Consider the following 13,357-nt stretch of genomic DNA (forward strand, 5'->3'; position numbering starts at 1 on the left):
AAAGCTGTTCTGTGATAATAACAAGGATTACGCACAGACATCAATACATTCAATACATGATTATAGATTAATCGTTTCTAACCGATACTAAGAGGGGTTTCAAGTACTTCTTAAATGGATCTGCAAAACACAGTTTTATATAGTAAGATGGCATTACTTTTGTCACAGCCAATAGGCAGTGGTGAATAAACCTTCGCTTATTTGTGTTCTCTCTCTCTCTATATATAATGTTTAGATTATTCATTATATATTTTATTCAACACGGTAGGTATTGCGATTTTGTTGTATGAGTTGATGAATTAAAATAGCATCACGAATCATGTCACCCTCTATCAACAGGCTGATAATGCAATGCGATTTTATGAATTACTTATGGAGCAGCATTTTCACAGCGCCTCTCCTCCGAGGTCTCCAAGGAAACCGCGTTTCTTCGGCTGCATCACTGAGGATGACTTCACACTGAACTTATATAACTGACATACTTAATAAGAAAGTAGAACGCAAATCCACCCAGGCACCGTGCTATACTGTGCCACGTCTTTGCATTATGAGCCAGACCTGAATGCACACAACCTTTTATAATTTTGTGGAGAGCTTTAGGAGAACGTGACCACAGATGAACTGGCAGGAAGGTTCCTGTCCTGTTGCTTGTCATGCTTGTGCTACAGTGTTTGCAGAACTCACCAGGTTTATCTTTTAAATCGTGGCTAGCTTGCTGCAACGCATAACCCCTAAAAGCTTCGCCCTGTATCCGCGCGCGTTGCCATAGTGACGCGCGGGAATGCAGAATTCCTGTGGCCGGTTCCGCAGCTCCTCCGTCACAGTGACACCTCTGTCAGACTGCACCAAATTCCAGCCAATCAGTGGGATGAGCTCGCGACCCACGTGCTCTATTCACAAATTCTGGGGGATTCAGAACCTTACTGCTTTATTTTACTCTCGCAATGAGTCACGCGAACCCCCACCATCAGTCTTACAATGCCTAGGTACATCTGTTGCAAAAGACCTGTGCTGATGAAGCAAAGAGGCCGCAATTAGCCTTTTAGAAATTTCAGTAATGATACATTTTCCTTCCAGGGTGCATGCAAACATTGATCTTACTTTTAAAAAGCCAGATATTCAGGATTCTTTAGAAATTCAACCCGCTCTTCATCTTGCTGTTAACATTGCAGGCTATTGATTTTTAACTATTCGTAATCTCACAGACTACACCACACTGTGTCGTGTCTGGGAAAGGTGACCTCTCAAGTGCAAAACTAAACCTTCTGTTTTGTGTTAAATAGACCCTAGAGCTAGCATTAGCTGTTCTGGGAGCAGATTAGCTTCAAATAATTATTTGTTTTGGGGGGGAAAGTGTCAAGTGTGATTTTAAATGGAGCGAGGTTTCACGTTTTCAGCACCACGGTCAGCGACCGAGACAACCATTCAAAACTGGGGCCTGCTCTGATTTTAAATACATAAACAAACAAACAAACAAGCTAATACATAAATATTTAAAAAAAAAATTATTATCCTCTTGTCTAGAATTAGCTAGACAAGTGCAAAAATAGGCTATCCACCAAAATACTGTTATATCATCAAAGGATTAGATTTAAGATTAGTGTCAGGGTGCTGTAATAGTCTTTATCCGCATGATTATCTCTCGATCATGACAAGGCCGTCCTGTGCCTGCCAAGGAATGACAGAAATATCTAACTAAACTGTTGCTTGTTTATGCGTGGTGTCAACAGAACCCTGACTCACCAGTCAAATCTGAGAGAGCAAATAACTAAATCTAAATAAATCTAAAGTTTTTCCATTTTCCCAATCCAGTCTGGGTAAGCACGTCAATACTGAAAACACATCATAATTTAAGAAAAAGCAAATTATCATTTCAAATAGTAAAGAAATAAAAAAGGACCCCGATCATATTTGTTATTCATATATTTTCAAATATACAATATAAAACATACGTTTTATACTATAACAATTGGCACATTGGACGGTAGAGAATTGTTTTGTTGCAAAATAGGTACATTCAACGTTTAAATAGATAGCATCAGGGAACACGTGAGCAGTGTGTTGTATTTTGTGTGTGTGTGTGTGTGTGTGTGTCGGAGGCCAGCACCACGGACCGCTCGGAATCAGTGATAACATCGCGTCTAGCCTCTAGCGCCAAAAATAGTTTCAAATGGATAGAGAAATAAAAGATCTGAACACTGACGCACAAGCTAACATTTTATACACCTCTTACTGTAGCCCGGCACCAGGTAGCATTTTCTTTTTCTTTTCGTTTTTTTTTCTTTAAAAGCCACAACGAAGATACACTTAGAATACTTTAAGCATGCATTATAAGTAAACTAGAAGTAGACCCCCAGAAACCCCCGGATGACATTCACGGGGTCAGTGTGGTGGTTATTATACACATATAATAACATGAAACCCCTGTCTTGGAGACGCAGCCTTTTTTTAAATTCACCGGCAGTACATAGCGTGAAACAGACCTCACGCATTCTCCCGTTCAGGGCCCTACATTCAATTCACCCTTCATGGACGGGGTGTATGAGGAGCTTAACAGAGAGCTTCTCTCTCGCGTTAAAATAAAGCTAGCGATCCAAGGTGTTTGTCCATTTGGCGTTAGTGTCCTTCGAACCTCCTTCATTCTTTAGGTCCTGGAAAACCTCGGTGAAGAAATGCGGGTCGGCGTTGATCTGCAGCATTTTGGCACTCATTTTGTCAATTATGCGCAGCGAGCGCTCCCAAAATACCTCTTTGTTGGTTTCAACCAGAAAAGGCTTGAGCGGGTACGAGATCTCGTTGCCCATGTAAGAGTAGGCCAGGTACAAGCAGGTGAGGAACGTGGCCTGCAGCTCGTACTCGCTGCTGATGTCCTCGGTCACGGCTTCCCGGCACAGCAGATAGACGAACACAAGGTTGGCAGGTGTGATAAAACCTTGGTCCTGCCAGCCTTGAATAAGCAGCGAACGGTCTACATTTCGGAACCACAGGATGATCTCGTTGGGGCTCAGCTCTTTGAGCTTGTAGCACCTGCGGCACATGAACTCGCTCAAGCAGCGCAGCAGTTCGCCAGTGGACGCTTGGACAATCACGCGTCGTGGGGAGATTATCGAGCGTGTGCTGGCTTGTCTCTGGACCGGGAGAAGTTGTTTTCCGTTCTGTGAGCCATTTTGGGTTTGATTGGTGCGAAGGCTTTTATCTGGAACAGTCGGAACCGGCACTGCTAGCGGTCCAGGCTTTTTGCGCTCGGAGCCTGATTGTGATTTCTTGAGATTTTCGGTGTTCAGCTGGTCCACGGGGTTACTGATTTGAGAAACTGGAGGATTGGGGTTCACTTTTTTGGCACTCTTCTTCTTGGCCGACGCGGCCACTAACCTCTTCCACGTCAGGGCTGATATGAGAACGGAATGACGCTTTAGGCTTTTCTCCGTCTTGCCACTGGCACCGTGTCCAGCATCCGGTTTTTCGTCTAGAATCCCTCCTTTCCTGGAGGTGGGGGAAATGGAGAGCACTGTGCCCATCGTTGCGGTTGACGACCAACACCCACCGGCCTGTTGGAATGCTATGTCTCTCGCCTTATGTCCCGTAGACTGCGCCGGGGAGGTGCGACTTCAGAGTCAGAGATTCTCGTCCATTTACGACTCACCGGACCATTGCACAGGCGGTAAGGAGAAAAAAATCGGCAGATGTTGAATCGGAGAGATTACGGTGCCTATAAAATATGTGAGTCTGCAACATTCGTGCGCGCGCTCCGCCACTCCTTCTGCATCCCGCTGCGCGCGCAGCCTTTACCGAGCGCGAGGAATGGGCAGGACCTGAGATGTGTAGCCGGGCAAAAACACACACGGCAAAGACCCGTAAGCCGGGATAAGCCTCCCCACTCGGCCAATCCCTGGTCAATGCACCATGATTGATCAATTATTCCACCAATCCAGGAGGAGCTATAAAAGCAGCGTCTACCTATTTCTCAGCGCATCATATGGGTTAGACCTTCTGTTTCACAGTTTTCTATTTTTTGCTTCAGGTTATAGTTCTTTTTTTCTTTTTTTTGGATTTTATCCAACACCAGCAAAAAATAGTACAATATAAGCCAAAGGCAGGGTGACGTCACAACTTGTCAGGTCATAGGCTAGTACATTGATTTAATGACAAGTTCTTTAATTAATTTGCCAGAATTGACAGAGTAATGGTGGAACAGAGAGGGAGGGAAACGGAAAAAAAACACCTGCTTGCAGAGATTGAGTGACGAATATCTGGTTAAAAAATCCTTGTTAGCATCTGCATGCAAGTTACTTGTGGATGCAGTATATACCAGAAGAAAAATATCATCAATAAATTATTTTACATCATTATAATCGATTTAATCTCAATTCATCATTAAGCAAAATACCCTGATATATCTCGAAGACCTTCATATAAATTCACCTGAAACTAGCCCACGGCCAGGTGTGAAGCAATGTAACTGTTCTCACATCACAAGTAGGGCCAAAATTCACAGAGCCATGCAATTCCTCCCTCTAGTGGTCAGTTTATAGTAGTGCCATTGGCAGTGTGCGAGAGAAGGGCTTCACAACTGGACGGCAAGAACAGTGCGGTTACCAAAGACTAAGTCCACTAACTGTGCTAGACCTCAGGTATCTAGGTAGTTATAAAGCACACGTGTGTTTATTTTCCAATTTTGTCTTCTATCTTTCTTCTTTACAACACTGGACAATAGTAACTGGCTAAGGCAGAGGTGTAAATTACATGGCCGACATATTTGCCCAATAAAGGCTGTAGACAGGACTACCTAAAGTTTTTTTTAATTGTTCTAAATAAAATTTCTTGTGGGTAGACCAATATGATTAATCGATTAATAATGAATTAAAATGTATGTAAACAACAACAACAACAAAACAAACAAACAGCACAGAACAGCTAGTCTCTATTAACCCACTAAGACGCACTATATAAAATTATAGCAATTAAACCAGAATCGTAAACTCTATTGACAAAATTTGCTAATCTAAGTAATTTTCATTAGCAAATGTAAAAAACAAATACTGACATCCTAATTCATTCCAATACCAAATGTCATACTGTATATAATCTCAGTTTAGTCCAGAGTTACACGTTTCAACAAAGTTGATACTTGATAAATGTACTAAGTGACAGCAGCAAATTGTGTTTCAGCACTATGAAAAAAAGACTTATAAGAATGATGTTCATAGACTAAACTGTACAAAAAAGGTCCATGCCTCCCTGTTTTGTAAAATTATCTCATAGTGTTTTTCCCCCAAAACTAATAACACATTCAAATGCATTGATTGTACACACTCACAAGAAAAAAACATTTCTATCATCTAATTTACTCAGCAAACATTTTCATCCGCAATGAAATATTTCCATTTTTTACACTCCCTGTACACTCCCAGTTTGTTCGCATATACAGCATTATCCCAGAAGATGGCAGTATTGCATAGTCTAAATGCTGCCTGCAGCCTCAACCCAGATAACGTGAGACTCTGAGAAAATATCAAAGTTTTATCAAAGAGGAGTTGGCAGGGCAAGACTGAAGACTAAGGTAAGATATTGACTGTGAATAATGTTTTGGCAAAGGTTATAACATGAAGGCTTTGTGGCTTAGTGGATAGCATGTTTACCTTGCACCTTTGGGGTTAGGGGTTGGATTTCTGCCTTCTGTGTTTGCATGCTCTCCCCCTTCTCTGGGAGTTCCTCTGCTTTCCTCCCCCAGTCCAAAGACATCTGTTGTAGGCTGATTGCAATATTTATTTAAATTGTGTGTGTGTGTGTGTGTGTGTGATGGGTTGGCTCCCCATCCAGGGTATCCTTCACCTCCACAAGGCTCCAGGCCACCTGTGACCTTGTGTAGACTACACAGTACAGAAAATATATAGATAGCATAAAATATGTTGAAATGCTGCCCATAATGTTTAATTTGAAAATAGGTGTCAAATTTCAAGATATTAAACATTCATTAAAATGTTTCGTGCCAAAATGAAACAATAAATTAATCAACTGTACTATTTTACTGCAGTTATAATATTTTTCCTAATGTGTTTCATTACAAAAATACATTGTGGCTTGTGTGTGAATGTATTGGATGACTAGAAGCCAAGACTACACACAATGAGTCTTTAAATCAGCTTTACATAATGAATAACAACTGAATTTTATTCAAAGAAAATGCACTCAGGAAGCATAAGGAATTTAAATACAGACTAAATGACAGAGATTAAATAAAATGCGTACAACAGGTCTTTGAAAAGATATTTTTTTTGGCCTGTATAAATTAGGCAGATCTAGGATTTCCTTAGGAAACCTAACATACACGTGTCCCAAATGACTGCATGTGTGCAAAAAAAAAAAAAAATGTTTGGGCTCAAAGAATGCTCAGTGAATGGCCATGTATCTGTGTTTCTCCGTCTGAAATGATTTGTCAGAATTTGGGGAATTTCAGAAATGCTGGCTTGATGAGAACACATTGCAGAACCTATTTTTCCAAATGATGACCCGAGTTTAGTCTTTGGGACAGAGAAACTACAATCTAATGCAGTTTAAAGTCTAAAGGCAGACATTGACCTCTTTTCTCACAGCACATCGCTCACACTGTACCTCACAACACCACTGAAACTGGCACTGGCAGTTCTCCTCATACTCAAGAGTGTGTTCCTCATGTCCTTTGTTGCAGCACAGCCAATCACAGGCTCCAGGCCCTGTCTCTGTACCGTTACACACCCGACCACGTGTCCCCTCGGATCCTGTCCTGCGATTGGCCACGCAGAAATCTGGGGATTCATCTGAATAGATGAGACTGTGGGCACCCAGGGGCAGGGCATCCCTGTCAAGGGAGACGATGGATTTGCCGTCATTGCCACCCATCACACGAACTGCCATTCGGAAGCTCTGCATGAGGTGATTTCCAACCTGGCGGAACAGAGGCAACTTCCTCCAGCAGCTGCGGAGCGTGCAGGAACCAGAGAGGCCGTGACATTTACATTCGGTTCGCATATTCGTCTTTACAGCCTGCCTCACACACACACACACACACAAACACACACAAACACAAACACAGTTTACAAAAAACAAGAAAGACAAGCCAAATGGGGACCAGCCAAATGCCCCTACAAGGATAAAACTATCAGATATTCCTATCTTTGTGGGGATATTTAGTCCAAGATTGATTGAACACATGCTAAGCAGTACCACAAATTCAAATCTGTCTACTAAATGCTACTCCATTTATTTACACTTGCTTGTAGTATAGTAGCTTAACAGCAGAACTTAACTGATTTAATGCAGCTATTATTTTTCTTGCTAAATAGTAATGTTTTTTTTTTACTCAACAAACTTTAATCATGCTCAAAAGGAGCTGACTGTGAAAAACAATTTTGTTGCATATTGAAATTTTATTATGTATATTATTTTTTTTTATACGATGGATACACTAAACTCCTTTCTAAATACTCTTCACTTTGTTAGCAGTAACAAAATAATGCAAAACACAATACGGATCATATGCACTAGCATTACATATTATACTTAATTACATATCATATTTATACTATATTTTCCACTCCTTAAAGCTATTTTTGCTCTGTATTGCTCAAATGGATGTGTACACGAATAAAACTGTGTAAATGGTACACCTATTAAAACGTATCATAACAACAGCCTGTTAACAAAAACAGAGATCCCATTAAAGCAAAAACACAGAGCTCACTAAAGTCCGGAGAGAGACACACACTGAACAGTGTTGTTGGTTCAACAATGCTTCAGTTTCCTGTAGAGGGCTGCCGAGCTCTGGGAACTTGTACTCGACCCAAAACACAAGCGTTATCCTGAAAACAGTGGCTTCATAGTCTGGTGTTTTCTAAGTAAACAGACCTGCAAAGTTCCATCACAACACCATTAAAGGCTTTTTTAACAGTTTACTACAGTGTAGTATTTAGCAAAGTCATAACCGCCAAAACACTTGAAGTAACTTCAAGTAACTGACCAATAAAAATAAAGAATGATTTTCATGATTTTCATGATTTAACAGCTCCATGGTCCCTGGTTCAATCCTAAACTGGGGTTATTGTCTGTGAGGATTTTTTGTATGCTCTCCACCTGTTCCCCCGGAGCTGTTTCCTCCGATCTCCCACATGCATGCCACTATGTGGTCAACATCATGGTGTGAATATGTGCATGGTGCCCTGAGATGGACTGGTGTCCCTTGCATTGTGTATTCCTGCCTAATTCCTTGGAAATGCTCTAGGTCCATAATGACAAAGAGGCTACTGAAGACTGATTTTGATTAGTCAGTCAAGTATTATTTGATAGACCTTTTTAACTTATTTCTTCCTAATGCTTCCAAACCCCGACCACTACCAGTAAAACATGCTGTTTTTCCGTACCAGTCTGCCTGCTTCGTTGTTGTGCAGATCAATCAGGCTCCTGATATCATTCCTGCCCTTCCGCGTCCTGGTGTCCATGAACTGCCGGGAAATCTTGTAGCCAAAGTCCACATCATCCCCACAACCCCCCCACTCCCAGCGCTGATCCTGGAGAGCAAGGACTGGACTTTCCGTAGCCTCCTCTTTGGGGCTACCAGAAGAGCTCTTAGTAGCCACACAGCCACACTGTAGCAGCTCCCCCTGGCTGCAGGCCCATGTTACCGCATGCAGCACTCCTGCAGCCATGATGCCATTTATGAAAGCCGTTTCCCGAATATCTGAAAACAAAGCACATAACATAATGTACACAAAACATTACATATACTCATTACATTGGTCTTTTTGAGTGCATCCTTTTTCTGTTGAAACCCATTTGCCTAAAGGTTTGATGTCTTGTGTGTTCTGAGATGCTTTTCTGCTCATCATGGTTATAAAGAGTGGTTGTTTGAGTTACTGTAGCCTGCTTTAGGAAAGTCAATTGAGTTCCTCCATTCCAACATTGCCAAACCACAAACTATGTCATCATGGGCCATACTGTTATGACAAACAAAGACTTTTTTGTGGTTACAGTTCTGGGGGAAGACTGACATATTGTCAGGCATTTGAAATATATGTATATACCTCCTCTTTTTAGTTAACAACACTTGTTTATAGTCTACATACATTCCGAAGACACATTCTGAATTTATGAAGTATTACCTTATTGACCTAACTGTGTATGTATTCCTTGCACATCTCTCTTGTCTAGACTTGCCTGGATGCACCTTCATTTGCCAAAAGGGTGTGTTTTCTTCTGTAAGAATCAAGGAGTTCTCCAAGAAGCAGTAATTATTGGTGTCGAATTCACGCAGGCCACATTCCATCTATCGGAATTGAGCAAATTGCTGACCTTTTGCATGTCACATTCCTGAAAGCCCTGCTCATACAGGTGTGTAATGATGAGAGAATGCCTCTCATTTCTCAATAAGAAAGTTTGGCTCGAGTTGCAGTCACTACCAGGAACTCACACCAAGACAGTATTATACTTCAATTCAAATGGATGGGGTGGGAAAAGATCGTCATCTGTTAATGCACTCCTGACCAGTGTGATGGTGGAATGTCCTGCCCTCTCTTGGCCTACATAAGAACTGTATGGCGCTCACAATTCTCTAGCACAGGTGATCTCAGAGAGATCTTTTCCTGCTCCCAATACACCTGATTCAGCTCAGGAAACACTTGGCTGTGAATCCCGAGTATTGAAGTTGAGAACCCCTACTCTGTTAAGCTACCATAGGATAAGCATTCATGTCTTGCATTTCAATAATGCTTTAACAAGCTCTTGTTGATTCATGTCTGAGAAGTCTTGAGCAAATACATCACACAAGTAGCCTCTTGCAGCATGAGCACAGGAGTGTATAAGGGAATGGAGGGAATGTGGGATTTATCGATTAGTCTATTTCTTTTAAATAAAGTCTTTTGCTACATTCTTTAAATTCTATGGATTTTTTTAAATATTATACCTGCCAATCATTGGGAGATCAATAGTCATGGTCATCTGTACACAGGTGCCAAGGGAGTAAATGTGGGCAAGCTGTCTGCATGGGAGGAGCAGTATATTCTCTCTCTCTTATCAATCACGGAGATGTTAGCCAATCATAGGCATTTGTAGGCTCATGTATGTGGAGGAGGGCAGACTGCGTTTTCCTCCAAGTATTTAATGCAGTCTGAAAAGATGAGGCTTCACATGTCTCAGAAGAAGCACATTGAGAGGATGTTTTCTAACTGAAATATTCTGACATGTTGACTCAGTAGCTCTAGTGTTACAGGCTGTATGATGGTAATGGAATTTCTCCTTAAGTACAAAGGTACAGGAGGCTGACGATGGTGTGAGTAAAAACGATACCGGAGCACACAGACAGCGTGTGTGCATGTGTCTGTAACACTACAGGCCTCACTAAGCTGTGACTAATCTTTGACTAAGGAGTGAGTTGACCTCCTGTAGCTAAGCATCACTCTACATATTAGACATTCCCTGGGAAAATGCTCCCACCATGCTCTCTTTCTGGGAATTAAAGCAGGTTACATTTCCAAGAGAAAATGTTTTTCAGCAACAGACAGCCCCTTCTTTCAAAATATCGGGGTGTTTTTTGAAATAACTAAAGAGCAGCACCACACTATAACGCACATGTTTAATTTAGTTTCATTTGTCTGAAAGTGATAGTGTTACAGAATTTGAGACTATGTAATTAAAGTTGTCAAATATCCCAAAGGAGTTAAATCAAAAACAGCCACACAGAAATATACCCTCTGATTGCAGGTATGCCTTTAATACATGTTTTACCCTTCTATAAATAAAAGCCCTGTTTTTCGAAAACTATAATTTCCTGGAATTCTTCTGTCGTCTGGCTTGAGACGTGATCACATATAACTACATTAGTGAAAGTGAGATTCACCTTGTTGCAGGATCTTGCCTAGACTCTTGCCGTGACCTGTACAGTTCCAGCGCTGATAGCGGAACTGGTGTTGACATTCGCGTATAGCCAACCGTGCTCCTTTGGCAACTTTTTGGATTATTTCAGGCTGGGTTTGACACAATTCAGTATATGCACCTCCTGCGGGCTTACTCCTCCTGCAAATGCTGTTTGGGTCCATCACAAGAGGACTGCCCGTCACACTGCAGTTAGTAAAGCATAGAATAATATTAAGAACTTTTCTCAGAGCATCCACACACACACACACACACACACACACCTCCACACAGATCAATTTTCTGAACATACTGATCTGTCCAAACATGAATTTCTTTTTCTCTTCTTTCGTTTGTCTTCTAAATGTTTTGTGTACACAATATGAACTTGCATGAACCATGTGTTTTTTTTTTTTTTTTTTTTTTGCAAACAGTGACCTCTATTACCAAGCAGTCCAAGAAGTGCATCTTATAAATGTTATTGCTTGAGGCAAATTTGAAACTGTGAGCTCTTCTCTGTGAAATGATTGTTTTGCTTTACTTTATTGCATAACCTACTATATCCTCAGATATGAGTAACCTCTCTTACTATCTTACTTTCATGCTTTGAGCTCATAACTTAGCTCATTTGTTTCAGTAATCACATAAAAACCTGCAATTGTTCCTTCAATCTGTGTAGTAGCCAGTGTGCTTTCTGTGCAGTATATTTCTCTGCTTTCTGTGCAGTATATTTCTCTGCTTTCTGTGTAGTATATTTCTCTGCTTTCTGTGCAGTATATTTCTCTGCTTTCTGTGTAGTATATTTCTCTGCTTTCTGTGTAGTATATTTCTCTGCTTTCTGTGTAGTATATTTCTCTGCTTTCTGTGCAGTATATTTCTCTGCTTTCTGTGTAGTATATTTCTCTGCTTTCTGTGCAGTATATTTCTCTGCTTTCTGTGTAGTATATTTCTCTGCTTTCTGTGTAGTATATTTCTCTGCTTTCTGTGTAGTATATTTCTCTGCTTTCTGTGTAGTATATTTCTCTGCTTTCTGTGTAGTATATTTCTCTGCTTTCTGTGCAGTATATTTCTCTGCTTTCTGTGCAGTATATTTCTGTGCAGTATATTTCTGTGCAGTATATTTCTCTGCTTTCTGTGCAGTATATTTCTCTGCTTTCTGTGCAGTATATTTCTGTGCAGTATATTTCTCTGCTTTCTGTGCAGTATATTTCTCTGCTTTCTGTGCAGTATATTTCTGTGCAGTATATTTCTGTGCAGTATATTTCTCTGCTTTCTGTGCAGTATATTTCTGTGCAGTATATTTCTGTGCAGTATATTTCTCTGCTTTCTGTGCAGTATATTTCTCTGCTTTCTGTGCAGTATATTTCTGTGCTTTCTGTGCAGTATATTTCTGTGCTTTCTGTGCAGTATATTTCTCTGCTTTCTGTGCAGTATATTTCTCTGCTTTCTGTGCAGTATATTTCTCTGCTTTCTGTGACGCATGCAGTAAGTAACAAAGTGCGTAAGTAGGCTAGATTTAGTTTAGACTTAATCCTGTGCATGTATCAGGTTATGCTTATTCTAATATTATACTAAGTTGTAACTTACCACCACAGGCGACCGGTGAGAGTGAAGACAAGAAGAAGGTGCGCTTGAGTTGGGAGCATCATCCAGCAGAGAATCGTTCAAAATAAGTGAAATCCACCTGCAGCTGTTTTACTCAGGTGATCGTGAACAGCAGAGAACCTTAAAGCTCGCATCGTTTCAGCCACCGCGCAGGCTCTGCTCATGAAGCACAGCTGGGAAGGAGGATTTGTTCAAGCCAAAAGATGCAGGAGGGAGATGTCCGGTGAGTGCATATATTGGGGTAGAAGTGCACATGGATAGCACCCTACACCCTAGAGTAAAGAGAGGAAAAAAGCGCGAGCGCAGTTTACTCGTGCAGCACGGCGCGCACGCGAGAGCAGCACGCGTGAGTTCCGCCTTCGTGCCGGTTCCTTTGGAGGCGTTTTTGCACAAAGTGAGCCTGAAACTAAGTTTGGCGTTCGTTTAATGACGTGGAAAAGAAAAACAGCCGTGCAATTGTGCCACTCAAAAGAAAAGTGAGAGTACAGAACAGCTCTGTCTGTTTTCTTTTACATTTTATTGAGGTCTTGTGTTTGGTTTTGCGTTATGATGTCAGTTCTGGTATGTTTTTCATAAAAAAAAAATCCCTTTGCTGTTTGTTGACCTTGGCAAGTCCTTCTAGGCCTCCAGCTATGTCAATGTCTTGTGCTATCAAGTGGAGTTAAAATGTGAGAACTCTGCACACCTAAGAGAATGAATGTCAAATCCTGATGCCAAATCTCCAATCCCCTCCTGAAATATGAGGGCAAAGGAGGGACTGGATCCTCCCTAATTTATCTTTGCTGATCTCCCACTCAGAGGATTGAGTGTCAGTCCAAGAGAACAGTTTATCTGTCAGGGGCAAAAGAAATAGACAGTGATGAGTCTCTGA

The 13,357-nt window shown here is 41.2% G+C and overlaps 2 protein-coding genes across 2 annotated transcripts; both read right to left on the bottom strand.

The window, feature by feature from the left end:
* Nucleotides 1-1,907: 1,907 nt before the first annotated feature.
* Nucleotides 1,908-3,835, bottom strand: cdk5r2a (cyclin dependent kinase 5, regulatory subunit 2a (p39)). The gene has a single exon (XM_058402231.1). The coding sequence runs from the start codon at nucleotides 3,516-3,518 to the stop codon at nucleotides 2,586-2,588; it is 933 nt and encodes a 310-aa protein (XP_058258214.1). The 5' UTR covers nucleotides 3,519-3,835; the 3' UTR covers nucleotides 1,908-2,585.
* A 2,324-nt stretch (nucleotides 3,836-6,159) lies between these two features.
* Nucleotides 6,160-13,144, bottom strand: wnt6a (wingless-type MMTV integration site family, member 6a). Its single transcript, XM_058402213.1, has 4 exons — nucleotides 12,469-13,144; nucleotides 10,868-11,088; nucleotides 8,397-8,713; nucleotides 6,160-7,023 (listed from the first exon to the last, which is right to left on the bottom strand). Exons 1-4 carry the CDS (start codon nucleotides 12,528-12,530, stop codon nucleotides 6,562-6,564), a joined length of 1,062 nt encoding a protein of 353 aa, XP_058258196.1. The 5' UTR covers nucleotides 12,531-13,144; the 3' UTR covers nucleotides 6,160-6,561.
* Nucleotides 13,145-13,357: the final 213 nt, after the last annotated feature.

The sequence above is a fragment of the Hemibagrus wyckioides genome, linkage group LG11 (assembly GCF_019097595.1).
Source record: "Hemibagrus wyckioides isolate EC202008001 linkage group LG11, SWU_Hwy_1.0, whole genome shotgun sequence".
NCBI classification, from domain to species: Eukaryota; Metazoa; Chordata; class Actinopteri; order Siluriformes; family Bagridae; genus Hemibagrus; species Hemibagrus wyckioides.